Genomic DNA, 20,373 nt, shown 5'->3' on the forward strand with positions numbered 1-20,373 from the left:
AAACTTCAGTGATGTATTTTGAATCATTACTCAAATTATTGAATGCTAAAAGCTGTTCTAATTTTGGGTGCCAAAGTCTCCATCCTTAGACAACTGTGGCTTTTGATTACTCTTGCAAACATGATTATGGAATAATCAAAGTGTTAAATTTGTTGTATCATTGGCAGCTGGCAAGTGAGCAAGTCTTTTTGTGTTTCTCTCCGTACATAATGTTTGCCTTTATTCGGAGAAATCTACCTTCCTTACAAGACGGCATCAAGCAACCTCTAAATTCAAAGAATTACTAGGAATTAAGTACAACTGAAGCCAATAGATTCTTTAGAGAAGAATAAAATAAAATAAAACTTTATCCAGTTTATCATTTTTTTAAAGAAAATGCGGTAGAAGGACATGAGAATTTCTTCCCCTTTTACAGCTTAATGCAGATATGAAAACTTACCCAACATGAAAATCACAAACGTATTAATTCAATAAAAGGTACGTATTGATCAATAAAAAGTTACATAAAGGTCCCGTTTGAAATTTTGTCAAATTTCTCATCTAGATTGTTGAATAATGAAGTCAGAAAATTACTATGGAAAGTGCGATGATCTTACAGAAAAAGACAAATTTACAGTTTTTATTAGTCTTCGTTTCTCTTTTCTCTCTCCCTCAACCAAACACTGTCTTCGAGTAGATCCACTCAATGAAATGAAAATTGCATGCCAATTAAAAGCTGGGGCATTGACTTGACTAAAAAGACTTGTAGAGTCAACAAAGGCAAATTCCTTCCCTTCTTCTCAACATGGCAAACCCAGAACAGTGGTTACACCATCATTTTCTTCCCTTCTTCTCCTGCTTTGCCATGTAGTTTATTTACAGTTTCCTAAGACCCAAATTCCATCATCAAAACCCTTGCTTCAACTCCTTATAGCGAGGAAACATTGACACTTTAAACCCCAAAGTTTCATTCTTGACTTCTCAGGTCACAAATTTATATGGAAAAACCCAGAGTCACCATCACCTTGGGAGACTCAGGCAAGGTACTCATCAGCTCATTCATTCTCAAATTTCAATATGATCATTTGGTTTGTAGGGTTCTTCAATGATTATTGGGTTTCTTTTCTTTCTGCTAAAACTGGTACTTTTGGGACACGCGAGTCATGCTTTTTGTTTTTTTTTTTTTGGGTAAAATAAGGACTCAAGTAATAAAGTGAACATCTTTGTTTGGGTAAAAATGATTCTCTTTTTTGGTTAGGTGGTTAAGATGAGAGATATTGTCATGGTTGACCGTCGAAGGATGAGTGGAAGCAAAAGATTCATTAAAAACAGGCCCCGGTCTTATGGTGGTGCCGAAAACTACATATACAGCAACAAAAGGTTATTTTTTGTCTGTTTCTGTTTTTATTCGTACTGTTTTCCAGTTTCAACTCTTTGTTTAATTAGCTAGTTCTTGTTGAACTTTTAGGTGTATGTATTTGCTTAAATTTTAGTAAGTGAGAATTTCATCTGTTAACTGACATTAATTTGCATTCAGAGTAGATATCAGGTACGACTACTTTTCTTCTATGTTCTTTCAGAAGTATGATGACAATTCAATTTGTGTGTTTGTTTTATGTAGTAGTTTTGGGTGTTATTTTCTAGGCATCGAGGAGATGGTTCTGAATGGAGATCAGGTGGCAGTCGATTAAAAGGTGATAGCTAGCTAGTATTGTTGGATTCAATTAGGCTCGATATATATCAGTTTTTGCTCTTTAAATTTGGTTGTTGACTGTTTGTGGTACCGTGAGATGACTGAAGGTTCTTGTCTTGCTGGAAATGACCTCCGGTCAAAACTGATACGCAAGTCCCGACCACATCACTTTCGAAGTGTTTTAGAAGACCGTAGAAAAAGGAATTCAGAAAAGCTGTCAAAAGATACTCGGCCACCGCAAAATCTTAGCATGCATCCATGTAGACCTGGACCAAATGGAATTGACAATCTGAATCGAATTACTACAAATTGCGTTAGAGATGGTTTGCATATTTACCCTTTGCAAACTATGGATGGATCGAGAGGTTTTGCTGAGATGCCTCAGATAATACCAACTGCACCTGCAAGAGCTGATCTGTTTTCAAGCAATGGGGTTTTTGATCCCTGCAGGGTGACTGGCATCATACCTCTCACAGAAAAAGATGTAACTGCCAGCCGGGTCACATATGTAGCACCAATGAGCAGCCTGGTGCAGAGAAGGCAACATGTTGTATGTTTTCTTGCACTAGCTTCAAGTTTCCTTAATTTGGTTGATCTTCTTTGTTAGTCTACTTTACCCATGTAAAAATGTTGCTTTGACCATTAGCCTTTTGGTTTCAGGGAGAGGTCTTACTTTTAATCTAGTTTCTATTTCTTGGAATTTCGCAGGATAACGAACCTTTCACTGTTACTGCCTTGTTGGACTCACTCGGTTTAGGGAAATATGCCATTCATTTTAGGGCTGAAGAAGTAAGTGACCTGCTTTTATCAAGTATCTCGAAAGAATGTTGCCTGGGAATGTATCCTTATGGCAGAAATTGAGTTGTGTCTTGTGTCTGTTATATGTTGAAGGGAATATAAAAAATCCACATTGTTATTCATTTCTGAGAGCAAATAGAATCTGTTACTAATAACATCTCTTGTAAATCAGTGGTGAGTATAGGCTCGTACAGTAAAACCTGGGAAATTATGATAATTTTGCAGTGTGAAACATATTAAAAATTAGTATGACACACTAAAAAACGGAAGATTGTGACATTTGGAAAGTACTTGGTTTGTCCAGTGTAAAGATGTAAAGAAAGGAGATGTGAAACTTCATGACACATAGCTTTCCTTCCGTGATATTCCATTTCTTGAGAAATAGATTAGGAGGGGCTATTCTAATTTTCTAAATACTATACAAATGCCTTAATAAAGTTGTATGCATGCACCTCTATCATGAGATGTTTCTTGTGCCCTTCTACACTATTTTGGCAATTGCATTTATATTGCCAAAAACTAAAATATATGGAATGGGATACTTTTGAGGAAGTGGCAGAAGAACAGTCTTTAGGGAGAGAGAGAGAGAGGGAGGGGGGGATTTTTTTTCTTTTCAGGGGTTGATTGTAGCCTGTTTCTTTCAACGTCCATTTGGTTGATGCTTGGTCTGTGTGATTACAGGTGGATATGACCGCATTGAGGCAAATGGGAGACAGGGACCTCAAAGAGTTGGGGATACCAATGGTATTCTCATTGCATACTCTTGTACTTGTCATTCTTTAAGTATATGTACATATAGCTTTTCATAACTATTTTTTTTGGTTAATTGAGTACAACTTATGGTTTATTCCATAAGTGTGATACATGCATTTGTCTTTTAGCTAGAACAACGAGTGCAATGCTCTGCTTAATCTTACAAAATATGATTGTTTGCTGACAAACAAACTTGCCAAAGAAATTCACAAGGGAAAAAGAAAAGAGAGGGGAGAAAAGAGAGATAAGGCATCAAGAACTGGAACAAATGGTTCAAATATTTATACTTATTAGAATTAGTAATAATTTGCATGATGACATTTAACCATAGGCTCTGCTTGTTGGAGGTTTGATAAATTAAAATCAAAGCCTAAAATGATTTTTCATGCTTTTGCTGCCATTTGCCTTCATATTGATGAATTTATACATATATCTCAAGTGAGTAATCTGACACATTCAATATTTGTATGCCTACTGAAATAAGTTGTAAAAACTGTTAGATACAGTAATCTTATATACTTTCAGTACAATCTTAAGCATTGGATGGGTCCTGTTTAATATCAGGATAGGCCAGAAGATGCCAGTTCTTAACACATTGAGTTGTTGGCATAGGTAGTTCCCAGTTTTTATTTGCTATAAAAATTCTGAAATATGCTTGGGCTAACAAAATTTTTGTTGGGAAAGAAATTTGACCCCCAAATGGTCTTATCTGAAAGTGCTTTTGCTTGGCCTGATAATGCCATGAAAATGACCTTTTATCATGATAACAATTTGCATTCTAAAAGTTTGATTTGTTCTGGCAAATTCTGCTTGATTTCCAGGGACCGAGAAAGAAACTTCTTGCTTTTATGCCCCCTTCAAGGCGGCATCTTCCACATATGTGACTTTAGTTTGCTGTTTAGTTGATGGAGTTTCCACCGCATGTAAGTTTGAGAATCTTAAAGAGTGTAAACTAACAAGGTGTGCTTTTCATTTCTAAGTTGTTGCATCCATCATTTGTAGTTCTCTTCATTTTAGTAAGGAAAAATAGGTGGATTATCATATTGATGTATGTATCTGGACAAATCTCTCATTGTAATGTAAATTACCCCCCATTTAAATTTTCTGCCCTCTTAGTCGCGAGTTTGATATATTCTTCGCCTCTTTGGGTCATGAGAGGATTTGATAATAAGATTTCAACTATTCTTATATCATGATTAATTTAGAATTATAATGATGGTTTATAATTCATCATGATCTTTTACCATAATGTATCATAAAGAAGGTTAAAGAAAAGCAGATTATCGCTTTTTTCCTTCGTGCACATTCCCTTGCTGCTTCAAATGCAGTTTTTCCAACCAAATAAGAAAAATTAATTGTACACATTAGAGAGGGAAAAAAAAAAACCATGTAATGTGTGTAAGTACTAATAGGCCTTTACAGATGGCGTAGTTGGAGATGACGACCGCCGCCCGTTCTTGGCACAATCTTTCCCATTCCTTGAAGCAAGAGCAGCCAAGAACTTGTCGTTCCATCCTCCTCTAGCCGCCTCAGCTGGAGCGGTGGAAGTCTGTTTGCAAGCATGCTCAGAGGGGAACCTGTGTTTCAGACAAACCTTCAATCGGCAAGTCTTGCAAACGCTTGTATTAGAGAATGTCAATATCTGCTTGCACCTCCTAACAGGGCAAGTTGGTTTCTTCTTCTTCGTTGGATCACAATCTCCAGACTTCTCATGCCTCTCCAACACCATCTTCTCCTCCTCCCCTTCTGCTCTTATCTCAATCGAGGTCGAACAGATTTCACAAACTACCACCTTCCTGCTCTTATGATCCGATTTCAGGCATTCGTGAGACTTATATGACCTATGCTCCAAACAAAACACCTGCATAGATAGATTTTTCAACACAAAATTAATACCAAGAGTAGAAAAATATTGTCACGTAACCTTCTTTTTCCTAATGTGATCCGGATTTTCTTCTATCAGAGGCGTTTTATTTGATCCATGTGAATAGAATTACGAAAGAAAACAATAGTAATAAGCAATGTACCTTGTGACAACCGTCGCATTTGAAAGGAAGAAAATCTAATTGATGACAATCTGAATGTTGGCAATGTCTTCCCAAATCAGGAAAAGCTTCTGTTCCTCCGCCCATGCTTAAAGTCAACAAAGATTTATCGGAATTTAGGATGTTTTGGGCGGAGGCCAGAGAGGGGAGGCCTTTATATAAAGAGGTTGTCTTGTGGCCTAAGCCAAGTCTTGCCTGGAATCGAATTCCGTGTTTGATTTCTGTTATATACAGTTGTTGGGAAACTTCCAGGGGAAACAGCTGGGTCGGCTTATCACCTTGTTTATTTTTATCTATATTTGAAGAGGTCCTAAGCTATCCAATTAGCAAACGCCACGTCACCTTAAGAAAAAGGGCTTGGCCTACGGTTACGTAAGCACTTCCGTAGTTGGATCTGGGCCCATGTGCAGTGATTGTGGAATCCCATTAATCTTTTCTGGGCCCAGTAATTCCTCTTTTTCGATAAATTTGTACAATTTAAAGTTTGGGCCCTTTGGGCCAAGAGCATTGGGCCCTAAAGGGTGATGATTCACTAGCACTGTTGGGCAAAATTTTAACAGTTTGCATGCTTTCTCCTTATTAATCATTAATGGTAGGAAAAAAAATAGTAGCTGTCTCCAAGCTCGATTATTGAATAAAACACAATAACTAAAAGTGAAGAAAAAGGTGCACTTTCTTTATTTCAAGTCTTGATTATTTGTGTTTAGGAGACATTTTGACCCATATTTTCTTTTTGACATTTGGGTTCCTCACTCTATTAAGTGCTTTTTAAGCCATTAATTAATTTTCCTTTGTTTCCTTTCTCACCTTTTTCTAGTTACCATTGGAAAAGGGAAGAGTCTTCATCACTTTTGTTTTTTGTTTTTTTGGGGAGAAAATATTATGGAAGAGTTGAGAGTAAGAGTCTTACTCACACAATAAACCAAGGGGTTTAATGCTGTAATTTATATGTATTTTTCTTTAGTTAAATGATAGCATTATTGGTTAGACCATAGAGCCATTGGTGCATAATTTGAATTATTCTTTGACTTATATACAAACAAAAAGGTGAATGATGCCAATTTGTAAAGTTAGAGAATTCTGCTTTTATAAAGTATTGGTGAGTGATCAATGGGAGTAACATACAATCTTTACTTGGAGATCTATGCAGCCAAAGCTTAATGTCCAATCTATTACATAATCAATATCATGGGACCCTTGCATGTTCTGATTTTGGGCATCCTTTGCATGAAAAAGATAATAAAATAAAGCAAAATTTCCTTAAAATAAGTTTGGGTTAATTTTGAGTTCTGAAAAAAATCATTTTAAAAGTGACTACAAATCCTATTTCATTTTGTTGAATACTGAAAAGAAGTCAATAAGCTATAATCCAAAATAAAGGGAGGAAAGAAAGCATAAAATTTTGATAAAATTAAAGCAGTGGCACTAAATTCCTCTGAGCAAGACAGCATGTAATGTGAAAGGGTAGAAAATATGAAAAGTCCAATCTTCTATCAATGGGAAGGGGATGGGCTTTGATAAACACTCCTCTCCCCTTTCCCCTTTCCCCTTTCCCCTTTCCCCCTTAAAGAAAAAAGGAATCAATCCCTTTGATAAAGAAAGACAGAGATATCATCCAGCCTAGAACACTTAAAAAGTCAAAAATACTATTCAAATGCTGAAGAAACTTAGCAATTAAGAATGCAATAATAATTTGGTTATGTTGCTGGCTACTTAGTTGTCTATCAACTCCATGCAAAGTTAAAAAGTAGCAGTGGCCATGGCAGGGCCATTTGCTCATCAGGAAAACAACATTTTGAAAAAAAAGGGTTTGCTTTTTCTTTCAACTTTTGGAATTAATAGAGCAGCTGATAATAAAGCAGCACGAGTGGTTGTCTCATGGCAAACAATTTCTTGTGAGCATATAGGCCAAAAAAGTCTTGGTTTATGTTATGGAATAAAACCATGTTTAAGCCACATATATACTGAGACTTTGACAGAATATAAAGCTGTGAATGTTGTGTGCTTCAACAGCATCAATAATTGCTTCAACAGATTTGAGAAGGCATCGTTCTTTATTTAATCAAAAGCAGTATGATCGGAGAGGATAACAATAGGGTTTTACATGCTTTTGTTGTTGGCTTCTGACAGGTTAATAAACAAATGAAGAGGTGACAGACTTGGCTTAAGTTCATAAGAAGGTAAAGATTAATTTATCTGGAAAGTGAAACTTTTTGAGTTGAAGTTTACAATCTTTCAATCTGTACAAGTGAAAGAAACAAAGAAACTAGAACTTCTATCTTTCCCTTATCAGAAGACAAAAGACTGAAGGGTATAGCAATCCTAGAAACTATCCTTGGCTAACAGGATTCGCACATCCCAAGTTTATAATGATATATAGAAGCAAAAAAAAATGTTTGATAACTCCAAATTAATGGATAAAAAATACAAATATCTACCAAGAAATAAGAAAAAAAAAAGCCAAAAAAATTGTAAGCAAAGAAAAGAAATTAGTGTCCCAAAAGAATGAACAGCATAAACTGATGTGATGTTTCCGCGTCCCACAGTTGATTCAACAAAAGGGCCAAATTATATTTATGCTCCATTAACAATAATCCATGATTGTCTGTTCAACTATAATCTACAAAGGAAATGAAGAATATGATCCCAAATTGTAAAAGATTACTGTAAAATTACCTAACTAAAAAAAAGGAAAAAAAAGTTAGAAGTCCACAGCAAGTGAAAAGGGCAGTCGCGACTAGAGTTTGGGAAGTGCCTCATAGCAACTTTTTCTTATCCGTCATTGGCCGAAATTCAAGAAAGCAAGAAAAAGAATCCGAATCCTAACAGGCAACTGCAACCCTCACCCCTCTCCCCCATATTCTCTCTCCCAAATCATCATTTCATCATCCCAAATCAATTGCCAAGTCTTTCTTTCTCTGTTTGGTTCAACATAGACTTGGTCTACAGTAACATGTTCCTTAACTTTCTCCTCATGATTCTGTCTTCCTCGACATTAAAGGAACTCCCCTGATCCCTGTAACATCCCCTGGATTTCGATCAACAACGAATATTTTTATTCTTAAAGTTCTTGTTTTTCTCCTCCCGGAAATCATGGAGTCTCTGCAACGTCTCTTAATGTTTCCCGTAGATACGTTGATACAAAGTTTAAATTAAGTTTCATTCAGAGGAAAAGTGTTGGGTTTTCAGCTAAGGGAAGGATTCAACATGGAGTTCCGGGAAGCTATGAAGTTAATGATTCATAAAACACCAACTCATAAAGATTTTTTTCATGAAGGTTCAGGAAAACAGAAAGTGAAAGTTGCAAGCAGTGCAGCGGCCAAGCAAAAATGGAGAATTTCATTTTACAGGTCGTCATCAACCAACGCTTCAAAGACATGTCAGGCTCAGCCAAAGCAAACTCCCGAAGAATTTTCTTGTCCCATTTCAGGGTCTTTAATGGCTGACGCGGTTATAGTTTCCTCAGGTCATACCTTCGAACGAGCCTGTGTTGAAGCCTGTAAAACCCTGGAGTTTACACCAACTCTCCAGGATGGTTCCAACCCTGATTTCTCCACCGTTATCCCTAACCTGGCCCTTAAATCCACCATTCTCAACTGGTGCCAAAAACATTCCTTAAATCCTCCAAAACCCCTGGATTTCTCCACAGCAGAGGAACTTGTCCGTACATTAATAGCCAAAAATCCAAATACCCTGATCAAAAAAGAACAGGAAAAGGTGTCTAATTCAGAGAAAGAGTTGATTCAAGGAGTTGAAGATATTCCTTCAGTGAAATTCGACCATGCAGCCACTCAGTTAAGTCGGAGGCCTCCTCAATTCCACTCGAGCTCGGAGGAATCGATTGCTGCTGCTGACGCCGCTGCCGCCGCCACCAACGTTCTAACACCGCCATTGCAACTCGCGACTCGTCCGAGTTGCTACTCATCCACTTCTTCCTCCTCCGAAATCGAAACCTTAACCCCAAACATTAACGAAGAAGAAGAGTTTTTCCTTACAAAACTAGAAGGCCCTCAAGTTTTTTACGTCGAAGAAGCCACGGCTTCATTAAGGAAGATAACAAGAACCCAAGAGAGTTCCAGGGTTGTTCTTTGCACGCCACGTATACTTTCAGCTTTAAAGTCTTTGATCACATCCAGATACGTGAACATTCAAGGGAACTCACTTGCAGCTTTGGTGAACTTGTCATTAGAAAAAATTAACAAGGTGAAGATCGTACGGTCAGGATTGGTTCCTGTTTTAATTGATGTGTTGAAGGCAGGATCCCTTGAGGCGCAGGAGCATGCTTCCGGTGCACTCTTTAGCTTAGCCCTCCATGATGATAATAAGACTGCCATTGGAGTTCTGGGAGCTTTGCAGCCTCTCATGCACATGCTAAGATCAGGGACTGAGCGGACTCGGCACGACTCGGCCTTGGCACTTTACCATCTCTCACTAGTTCAGAGTAATAGGAGTAAGCTGGTTAAAATTGGGTCGGTTCCGGTTTTGCTAAGTATGGTTAAGTCGGGTCACATGACGGGTCGCGTCTTGCTTATATTGTGTAACTTGGCTTCTGCTCCCGACGGGCGGGCCGCGGTGTTGGATGCGGGTGGGGTGGAGTGTTTGGTGAGTTTGTTGAGGGGGAAGCAGTTGGATGAGTCGACTCGGGAGGCTTGCGTGGCGGTTTTGTATGGACTGAGTCAAGGACGGTTGAGGTTTAAGGGATTGGCGAAGGCAGCCGGGGCGGTGGAGGAGCTGGTGAAGGTGGAGAGGACAGGGAGCGAGCGGGCAAGGGAGAAGGCGAGGAGGATGTTGGAGATGATGAAGGGGAGCAGTGAGGAGAAGGAAGAGGATGTGGACTGGGAGGAATTGCTGGACGCGGGGTTGATGAGTCGGAGTCGGTTTCGACTCGAAGGAGGAAAGAACGGGTCATGTGCGAACTCATCCGAGTTTTGAGCATTTCTTTTACAGGTTCTTTTTTTCGATTCGGGTTTGTAATTATTGGTGGAGTTATTGTGTTGCTTTTTAGGTTGTAGTGACTTTGTTGCGACAAAGTTGTAAATAAGTGATGGAACAATATTTCTAGACAAAGAATTGATTCTGAAAAAAAGAAAAGCAAACTCTTTGTTAGCTGCTGCTTTGTATTTGTCACACTAATTTCTTCCTATTATTAAAAAATAATGATATCTTCAATTTTATTTTGCAACCATATAACCATTTTTATTTCAATTTATTTCCTTTGTACTAATTTCCTATAATCAAAATAATAAACATTTAAAAATTGTTTTATTACTTTTAACTTACACATTTGTATATAAAATCTAGTCTTTCATCATTTTATTTCTGATTTCTATATAAAATCTTTGTGAATACTCTTTATGATAATGACGGATTTTGTAATATATCCAGAATATATACAAAAATATTGTGGATATATTGATGTATATCCATGAAATTTAAAAGGTTAATTAGTTGCTTTTTTTTGTTATTGACACTCACAATTTTGTAACATATCTAAATGCATGTCAAATATTATTAATCATAATAGTTTTGCACCCCCAGCAATCAGTGTATTAGTATTTATGTTATTAATCATATCAATTTGTAATAGTTGACTATCTTGCAAACCAATACTTTAGATTTTATCCAATTTTATTATATGTATAATAAAATATGTTAATATTGATTTATTTATATTTTTATACAACATAAATTCACAAACACATTATGTGTAACATTTTACTATATTATAATTCTTATATTATGACACTAAATTATATACTAAAATTTATTTTAAATTTTCAATATCTATTATAGATTTGGTCATTTATTTTCGTTTTTATATATGTATCCATAATTTAGAGGACTTGATATGTACTATCTATTTCCTTATCCTTAGGACGTGCATTGCTTAGCCGAACCTTGCTCCTTAGTAGATGGAGCAATACTTTTGTCCTGATGGGCTATTTTGATTGGGACATAGCCATATTGGCCTGAGTTTGTGATTCAAAAATATAACTTGGGCTGATGACTGATGAGTTGGAGGCCAAAATCTCTCACCCGTTATGTTGAGCATTTGAACCCAAAAAGGACAATCAGCTTCAGCACGTTCCAAAGGGACCAAAATCAAACCCAGAGAATGAGAAAAGCCTTTGCTGAGATTAGTTGAATGAGCTCTATTTATATCCTAAAAGAGAAAACCTAAAGGAAATAGAAGATCATGAACAATCTCAACAAGGACAAACCAAAAGGGGACTGGCCTCCTAAACTTTTGACTGCGGTTGCTTTCTGGCGGCCATGATATCCAAGCATGAGCAAAAGCTGGAAAAAGGTGACTAATGCATCCAAAAGTGTATTCATGGCAGTGTGCTCAGTACCTTAAATATAATACTTGCATACACCTTTTCTTGGCTCATCAATTCACAACTTCCCGCTGTGTAATATCAAAGATATGAGTGAAACTTGACCAAAGATAAGTGAATCAATAATGCTTTGACTGGATAACATTCTGTCATTCCATTTCACTGGTAAATTTGCCCCCTTTTTTTAACTCAAGTGAGACAAGAATGGAGTAAAAATTTGTCACTTGAACAACAAGCAGTAGATATATTTAAGCCTGCACTTTCATGTCTTCGAGCAGAAATGGAGAGAAACAAGCTTATGGCTACCATTTGAGGTTGTTGGGGTGATAAACCTGTCTAGAAATACTCTCAACGGTAACATTTTGGCACACTTGAGTAATAACTCCTCTCTGCCCTTCAAATTTAAAAACTATCGTCGGCAAGTCTATGGTACCCACTAGCACAAAAGAACGGCAGCAAGTTTTCTTCCTTTCTAGGGGACAAAGTTGTCTGGTCAGTGTTTAAGTGATAATTGGTGGTGGTGGAAGGCTATTTGCTTTAACAAGCTTGATCAGAGAATAGACAATTAAATGATGCAGTACAGAAAAGCTAATTTATCAACATCTGGTTAATGTGTCTATTCTACTGTAGTTTTTGTCTTCCATGTAGGCATTTTCAGTTTCTATGGCTTATTGTTTCCTTCCAGTACATCAACGAAATCTGAGAAGGGTTTCTCATAACAGTGAATTGAAATGACACAGCCGAACCAACCTCGCTAGCAGGTAGGAAGCAGAACTTGTCCAAGGCTTGGATAAGAAACAATTCAAGCATTGAAAACATATCCATGTAAGCTAGATTTCACCTATGGGAAAGAGAAACAAAATGAAGAAACACATAACATCCGTATGTACCAAAACTTGCAGTCTTTAAGTTCAACTATCAGTTCTCTTCACAATGCGATTATGTTCCTTAATGCAGTTGGAATGGTAGTTGCTGTTACAATTCTGAAATAATTGGGGTGGATGGTAATAAGGCAGTTCATCAGTTGGAAGCTCAAACTTTGATGACATTGGATTGAAAAGTGTCATCCATAGCCGCCAGTTTCAAATTTCAATCAAGTTCCAATCCTCAAAATAGTTTTCAAACTCAAGTAATAAACCACAGCTGCATGCAAAATCAGATTGCTTTCTTGGAAATGGTTTCTTTCTTTGGCTGTTGAATTCAGGGAACATAGAGGACAGAAAAGTACAGATAAATTTTCAATTCTGCATTTCAAAATTAACAACCCCACATGGCAGCAGGTGCAACAGTGTGATTACCCAGGTTGAGAAAAAGATTTAGTGCATGGATTAACGCATCATCAAATACATAAAATAGGACACCGTTAACATTTCAAATTGATGACTAAACTAGTACTTAATCTACTTCTTGAAGAAGACAAAGAGAACAGACAAAAGTAAACTCAAAGAACTTAAACAATCCAACATCATCAACTCCAAAACCCCAAAAAAAGGCATCTTTCTAGTTATTTTCATGATTATTATATCCCCTCTTTCAATTCATCAACATCTCCCATGTTTCCAGAAACAAAATCACCCCAATTAAGTTTCTGATTATACTATACAAAAACTTGAAATCAGCTCTTTCTGTGAATCATACAAATAAGTAAAACAGAATCAGGCAAATCCAGGACCACCAGCACTGAAGAAGAAGAAAAAAGCATTGGAACTTTAAAACCCAGAACACAGATTTGATAAATATGTATAAATTTAAGCCTGATGTGATAATTGGTACAAACAAAGGCAAGTATACATAAGTATTTTCAAAAGATCTTCAAAACCCCAGAAAGAATTCAGTAAAACGAAAAAAACCTCAGACAATAATATCAGCTCAAAAACTCAGTTAACAGCATCACACCTGCGCCTAATCTCTCCTTTCCTCCCAGTCTTGATCCCATAAACACTAAGCTTCTGCATAGCTCTAGCAAAATCTTGAAAGAAGTTGTTTTGATCCTTTGCATACAATTCCACAAACGGCTTTGTTCTAGGATCATTATACAACCCATGATCTGATTCCAAAATCCCCAAACCCTTTGGTAAGTTCTGAAAATACAAGTTATCAAACTTGTTGGGAGTCATGATATCATTAAAAACAGATAAAGTTGGGTTCTGCGGATAATCTGAACAAGCTTGCTTCAATGCTTGAGCAAACCTTGGATTGTAATGGGTATCATTGCCAATGTTTGAGCTAAACTCCTTGCAATGAGAAAACCCGATTGTGTGTGCCCCACTTAAGGCCACCATTTCTTGAATAGTGAACCCTCTGGCTGCAAAAAGATTGATAATTTGTGACATATCCATGTTGGGCTTAGGCAGGTTCCCTTCTATTGAAGAAGCTTGAGAAAATTTTGAATCTTTCCGTCCCAGATACACGTCATAGTACGGACCACCAAGCATAGTAACAAGGTCACGGGCGGCGACAGAGAGGATGTCAGCACAAGAGACGGTGTTAGGACAGGAGAGTTCCAGGGCAGTCTTGGCACGTACAATGAGGTCGAAGGCATCTCCAGGAAGAGACAGGTTGATGTCGGCGTCACGTTCAGCCTTGTTGAATGCAGTGGAGGAGATGAGAACAGAGCCGTCACATCCATTCGGGAGACAGTCGTGGAACATAAGCCGGAGGGTTCCTGCGGCTGTTGTGGGACTGGTGATCTGCTTGTTGGTAATGGTTTCTTGCATGATTTTGCTGAAACTTGGACAGGTTTTGGAGTAGTAATCCAAGCTTAACCTTGATTCACAAAGCAATGCGGTGGAGGAGAGTAAGAGGAGAACAACGAGCAGCGAGGGAGGCGGCGGCGGTGGTGATGACGGCGCCATTGGTTGAGCTGAGTTGAGCAGAGCACAGCAGAGCAGAGCAGGGCTGAGCTTTGAGGGAGAGTAAAGGATGAGAGAGAGAAGTGAGGGGCTTTTAGATTTGAGCTTTGAGCTGGGGAGTTGAAAGTGGGAAGTGAAGGTAGATTAGAAGATGGGACAGGACTTTTTAACTGCTGCCCTTATATTTTTACTGTTACTTTTACCAAAGGAAGCTCCAATCACGAGATGTGTGGCGTGGGGAAAGGGATCCAGGTAAATTCATGCATGTGATGAAATCTCAGCCGTTGATAAGATTGTGACTCTGCGACAAAAGCGGTTTAAAAGTAAAGATGATGCCATGTCCATACTACTCGAATAGTTATGAGTTGAAGCCGATTGTCGTGACACTTTATCAAAACTAAATTTAAGACATAAATAAGCTACGTATCACCCAATAAGTTCAAGGGTTAAGATTTGTTTTATCAATGGTTAAGAGTGGCTCTAGCTTTGATCAAATTGTACTTGTGTCTTATCTGCATGAAAACTCAGGTTTATGCTAAATTTCACTCTGAAAAGGAAAAATCAAATTCTTTCATTTGTATGGTTGGAGTTAGCTGGATTGAACTCTTAGCTCTAGAGTGTAGAGGGTGCGAAAATGAAGTGAGCGTAATGGGAATGTGTTGGGGTTGTGGCCATGTGGGCCAGCAGTCACGATCATGCGGTTATCATACAACTGGGTTTTGTGGAGATTGACGACCCTGAACTGGAAGAAAGAAATCAATACCATTTTGATATTTAAATTAGGAGAAAAAGGGCCAGCAAGGCAGCGGTGTAATTGGCGCATATTTCGTCCATCACATGAAGGATCATGGCTTGGCCACCCGCAATTGGTTCAACGCGGAAGCTTTTAATGGGCCCTCTCTCCGCTTCTTGTCTTTCCATATAGTATTATTATATTAAAACCAGCGGCGATTTTCAAACCTTCCAATTTATTGTTTTCTCCCTCCAGATCACACTCCTTTGCATACATACCGTCTCAGGTGTATTCACCATTCTTTCTCCCATTAAATATATGAAACAAAAAACCCAAATTTTAATCCTTCATCATCTTATATGTTTGAGTTTTCAATTAGGAGTGCAAAATGAGTTGACTCAAGCTCATTTGTTAAATGAATCCTCGCAAAATCTATTTTATCAAAGTCAAGATCAAACTAGAATTTAAATTCAAAATCCAATTTAACAAATGTACCAAGAAGACCAATAGCCGAATCTTGCATGAAACCCAACATTAATTTGAACTTGGTTAAGCAAGCATGTCTTCAAACTCTAATTCACCTCATCTCTTGATTATACATGTGAAGTTACTCCCATAAAGTTGAGTTACAAATTGGATTATTTGGAGCAAAGCAAGGTTACTGCTATGCTTACTAAAGATAAAAAGAGGATTATATATTATGTCATCTGAATGAAAACAATTTAGAGTGAAGTCATTGAAACTCTTGTTACCTTTCTCCAATTCTTCCATTGAAACAAATTAAAAACCTATACATGATACTTTCAATGATCCTGTGACAGATACAAAGTTGAAGCAAGGACAGGCCACGTGGAACACTGCAAATAATAATTGCAGTAGCTGCAATTTTCCTTGGCCTGCAAAAGAGTTTCCTATTTCAAGAAAAGCTTCTTTTAATATCTCCAAGTCTACATATTTCCCTTCCAACTAATTCAATGCCAAATTGTACCAGCAAGGAAAAAATTAATTAATTAATTAATTAATTAAAGATCAAAATCCCAGAAATTCCATTGTCAATCTGACCTTAAAAATAAAGATTAGGTCACATTTTCTGTTTCATGTGCATGTGCTTGTTGGTCCCACTGAAAGCTGGGTTGTTTCTAGGTTTAGTTTGTGTCTACATTTAACAGCTCATTCCCATTCTGCCATGAAAACACAGCTAGATCTTGCCAAGGGGATGGCCCTACCTTTTACAATCTATCACCTTTAATTTTGTAGGCCTGCTCATCAGGTAAAGCTAATCATGAGAATGAAATGAGAACAGTTTTTTCCTTTTGTTGTTCAAAGTTTTAGGTAATAATAGATGTGTTGATTTGAACGATTTGTGTAACAACTTCATGGTTTTTTGAATTCATAGATTAGATTTTTGTCATTTGATTGAATCAAATGTTTAATGGAGTAGTCACTTCAATCTGCTATATGGAGTTTCATATTCCCAGAGTTGGAATTTATCTCTTATCAGGCTAGTGTTAGCATGCGCCAGGCATTCTTACTCTTACTTTTTTTATTGTTTTTTACCTTTCTTTATTATGTTGCATTAACAGAAACTGTTATCTGTCCTATATATAATTAAATTTAAGATTTGATTGTATATAACAGAACCTGTTATATATTCCATATATCCAACTAATTCTGTGATATTTAGCATTATGAAAGAAGGGAACCCACCATAAGCTTTTACTACTTAAGATTTGTTAGAGGAGAAGATGCATCTTGGCAAGGTCATTCAACAAGATGTCCAGTATAAACATTACACTGAACTTGCTTCAGGCAAGCAACAGTAGTAATTTTCTATTTTATTCATGGCAATCCACTGTGGAATTACATAATAATTGATGAAAAGGCGGATGGACTTAGGTTTAGGTGTTGTGTCTGATTTATAAGATGTTTCTTTTTTTGTTCATACAGAGGAGGTTCACTAAATCTATGACTACACAACAAAGGGGATAACCTTTTTCCATTCCAAAACTTGATCTCCAAGGTTTGAAGTAGAGACCAAGTTGTAATATCTATATTTTCCAGTTGAGTGCCAAGCACCCGCTACCATACTGGTGATATTTACAATTTTTCATGAAGTCAGTCAATGGTAAATTGTGGTGAGGTTCTATAATCTTCTCATACTCTTTCCACCATTGCATAAAGCTGCTGTCTTTCAGGAAAATTTCTGAAGATACTGCAGACTTCTTGATTTGTTCCATAACATACAGCTCAAACTTCATTAGGTTCTGTCTTGATGACCCTCTGTCTGTTATACTAGCATCTGCATTTTCTAGTGTTCTGCAACATATTCGAGCCTCTTCCACACGTGCCCAAAAGCAAGAATCATATGTTAGAATAACATCCACATTTTGTTTCTTCGAGTTGATAGAGAAGCCACTTTGTTTTTCAGCTTCCTCCAGCCACTGCTCCATCTTTTTATAATGATCTGATCTGCCATTATTTATGTAGTTCTTTTGGCCAGTCTTATAGTATTCAGCTATATCAAGCGGCTCAATCATTCTTCTATAGTTAGTACCAGCATACAGCCACCGGGTTCGGACCCCTTCTTTCTGGGGTTTTTTCTCAGTCTGGGCAACAAATTCTTTCCAGTAGTTTGTAAGAAATTTCTTGAGCCTGACAATGTCCCTGTCCCTTTGAGAGAGCTGGTTCTTATAACAATCATAGTAACCTATTTCTTCAGCCTTGGAAACCTTCTTATACCATTCTAGAAGGGCCATTTTTATTTTTATGTCATTTAATTTCTTGGCAGGGTCAAATACCTTCCTCTTGTTTAACATACAACTCTCTTCCAGCTTCTCCAATTTCTCAATTAGTTTGTCAAAGTCATTGTTTTGCTGCTGCTGCTGCTACAAAATTCAGATAGAGATTAGATCAGAAATGAGATTTTGGAACTTTTTTTTTGGAAACAATTGATGACACAAATAATAAAAAGACGACACAAATTAATTTTCGCTTCAATTACAACATCCTAGGTTATGCATTGTCAAGCTATTCTTTTGTTTTTGACATGAGAGAAAATTGAGTAACTCAATCAAGAAAGAGTGATGTACCAGATCCCATAAGGTGAAAAGAAATTTGATCTACCTGTCTTTTCTGGAGTCCAATTGCTTCCAACTGTAAAATTGTCCCTGCCCGAAGTGAATTTGGCATAAAGTCACTAAACTGTGAGATTCCTTCGAAGATTATCCAGGACTCCAGTTGTTCAACAATCTTCCCATAATCAACAACCAGTTGTTCCTCATTCCGGGTACCTCCCATTCCCATTGCTACCAGTAGTTCTGAAATTGCTTCGGGGTTATCAGAGCAAGTGCATCCCATATCAAAACACAAAAGAAATGTACCAAAAGGCTTGTAGATATAGGGTTGTGAAGTTAAGCCCATGGTGTGAAGATTATGGGGAGGAATGAAGAGTCTTGGGATGGAGTCTTTGCTCGTGGCAACATGGAGGAAACAAGAAGTCCATACCGGATGTTCAGAAATGGATTGTTGAAAGCCTTTGTCGCCAACAAGGGCCGGTGAACCAAAAGTGAGGCAGAGTGGGCGTGTTGCGGCTGACACATCGAGGCTCTCTAGCAGCCATAAGGTGAAGAGAGAGGCAACAGATCCTCCTAAAGAGTGTCCAGTTATAATTAAGGGTTTGGAACTGCTGCCACACTACATAAATTAAGACATAACATTAATGTACCGTTATCAGTATACCCTCATTTTCATACTTCATTCATTAAGCTAGAAATAATTTGAGCCTAAAGTTGATGCAAAACTTGATTTAACAGATTCACATTTATCACTTTATAAAAAAGAAACCATTGAACTATTACCAAATTTGTGGTCAGGGCAAAATGCAAGACGATTGTCACTGAACTTCTTCCTATATTTTAAAATATTCCCTCCAGGGAATGACTAATTGCCTAGCTATTTGATCCGGTTGTAGTAACCCAGACTGCGACTTATCCATCATTTACAAACACAGTAGAAGCGTACCTGATTTTTCAGTTGCAAGAGCTCATTCATGTGAGCAGCAAAAAGCGTAATTGCTGCTTTGTGAATAGAGAAGGAGTTGCCATTGCTGCACAAGAATTCAACGAAAGGAAAAGTCTCCCTTAGAGCTGTGGATGAAACCAACTCTGCTTCTTGAAGGTGGGATTTGGTACAAATTGGAGAAGTGACGAAAGCGATGATGTTAAATTTAGCTTCTTGATAAGCTTTATATCTCAAAGAGAAACCCAGAGCATGCTGCTCATTTAGGTTCACCCCTCCATAACAATCCAAGTTTTTAGCCCACGAAAGTTTGAGCAACCCAGAGCTCACCACGAAACTTGCTACTTCTGAGCCACTGCTGAATCTGTAGTTGAGAACAGAAAGTAAAGCAAGTACAAAAGAATGGTTAATAATGAAAAAGTAACAGTCCTTTTTAGTTATCAAAACAAGAAAGGAATGAAACTTTCTAACTTACAATTGGTTCATCTTGTTTGCTATGGGTTGATCTTTGGTTAGCGAAAAGGAAGACTAGAGATAATAATAACATCCATGGGCATGAGGAAATTGTACAGCGATATAAGCTCAGTCTTTTTCCACCGCCTTTTTCTTCACTTCCTCGTTGAAGTTAAGCAGTTTTCGTTGACGTTGGGACTTGGGAGAGGAAACAGTCAAAACACGGTGTCCCTAGTAGTGAAGATGCTAGGAAATTGAACATTGTTTTCCTTTGCAGTAAGTTTCTGTTTGAGTTTCTTTCAAAGTCATGTTTTCCCAAGACTTATTCATGTGCCGAAGTTTCTGTTGAATCCAGCTCAAGTCTTTAGTCTATGATGACGTTTGGTACACGGAATGCATGATGACCTTGCCCTGACGGATTCTCGGATATTCATCTTCAAACTGAATTATTTCCATGAATCCATGCATACAGATAGAGTAGATGTTTTTTGAGGTAAAAGTTGTGTCCTATTCCTTCCGTCAGCCAGTCAGAGAAAGAGATGATCAATCCGGTTAGTTAAATGAAAAAAATGTCTGAAATGGAAATAGGGAGACAATGATCTTGTATGTAAATAATACGAGAAGGATAAAAATTTTATGAATCTTATTCGAAACTTTTGTTGAATCATCAAAAACCAAAAAGACCATGCGTTATGAATTCCAAGATTCCTTC

The 20,373-nt window shown here is 37.5% G+C and overlaps 5 protein-coding genes across 7 annotated transcripts; 2 read left to right on the forward strand and 3 right to left on the reverse strand.

Annotated features, from left to right (window-relative positions):
* The first annotated feature begins 671 nt into the window (after positions 1-671).
* Positions 672-4,328, forward strand: LOC18600696 (uncharacterized). 2 transcript variants are annotated; one of them, XM_007031298.3, is made up of 7 exons: positions 679-1,022; positions 1,238-1,359; positions 1,624-1,673; positions 1,780-2,222; positions 2,381-2,461; positions 3,152-3,214; positions 4,045-4,328. In XM_007031298.3, exons 1-7 carry the CDS (start codon positions 978-980, stop codon positions 4,105-4,107), a joined length of 867 nt encoding a protein of 288 aa, XP_007031360.3. In that variant the 5' UTR covers positions 679-977; the 3' UTR covers positions 4,108-4,328. The 2 variants fall into 2 exon arrangements, with proteins under 2 accessions (XP_088661841.1, XP_007031360.3); XM_088805715.1 differs by lacking the exon at positions 2,381-2,461 and having other exon boundaries at positions 672-1,022.
* Positions 4,329-4,488: 160 nt separating this feature from the next.
* Positions 4,489-5,482, reverse strand: PMZ (zinc finger (AN1-like) family protein). The gene is made up of 2 exons (XM_018120167.2): positions 5,251-5,482; positions 4,489-5,084 (listed from the first exon to the last, which is right to left on the reverse strand). Exons 1-2 carry the CDS (start codon positions 5,353-5,355, stop codon positions 4,629-4,631), a joined length of 561 nt encoding a protein of 186 aa, XP_017975656.2. The 5' UTR covers positions 5,356-5,482; the 3' UTR covers positions 4,489-4,628.
* A 2,480-nt stretch (positions 5,483-7,962) lies between these two features.
* Positions 7,963-10,442, forward strand: LOC18600698 (RING/U-box superfamily protein with ARM repeat domain-containing protein). Its single transcript, XM_007031303.3, has one exon. The coding sequence runs from the start codon at positions 8,476-8,478 to the stop codon at positions 10,198-10,200; it is 1,725 nt and encodes a 574-aa protein (XP_007031365.3). The 5' UTR covers positions 7,963-8,475; the 3' UTR covers positions 10,201-10,442.
* Positions 10,443-13,334: 2,892 nt separating this feature from the next.
* Positions 13,335-14,595, reverse strand: LOC18600699 (peroxidase 31-like). The gene has a single exon (XM_007031304.3). The coding sequence runs from the start codon at positions 14,459-14,461 to the stop codon at positions 13,484-13,486; it is 978 nt and encodes a 325-aa protein (XP_007031366.1). The 5' UTR covers positions 14,462-14,595; the 3' UTR covers positions 13,335-13,483.
* Positions 14,596-16,967: 2,372 nt separating this feature from the next.
* On the reverse strand, positions 16,968-20,285 carry SAG101 (senescence-associated gene 101). Of its 2 annotated transcripts, none has more exons than XM_007031306.3 (4): positions 19,684-20,285; positions 19,212-19,572; positions 18,315-18,884; positions 16,968-18,073 (listed from the first exon to the last, which is right to left on the reverse strand). In XM_007031306.3, exons 1-4 carry the CDS (start codon positions 19,692-19,694, stop codon positions 17,240-17,242), a joined length of 1,776 nt encoding a protein of 591 aa, XP_007031368.3. In that variant the 5' UTR covers positions 19,695-20,285; the 3' UTR covers positions 16,968-17,239. The 2 variants fall into 2 exon arrangements, with proteins under 2 accessions (XP_007031368.3, XP_007031367.3); XM_007031305.3 differs by having other exon boundaries at positions 16,968-18,076; positions 19,684-20,279.
* Between the last annotated feature and the right edge of the window lie 88 nt (positions 20,286-20,373).

This window comes from Theobroma cacao, chromosome 4, assembly GCF_053813885.1.
Source record: "Theobroma cacao isolate CCN51 chromosome 4, ASM5381388v1, whole genome shotgun sequence".
Lineage (NCBI taxonomy): Eukaryota > Viridiplantae > Streptophyta > Magnoliopsida > Malvales > Malvaceae > Theobroma > Theobroma cacao.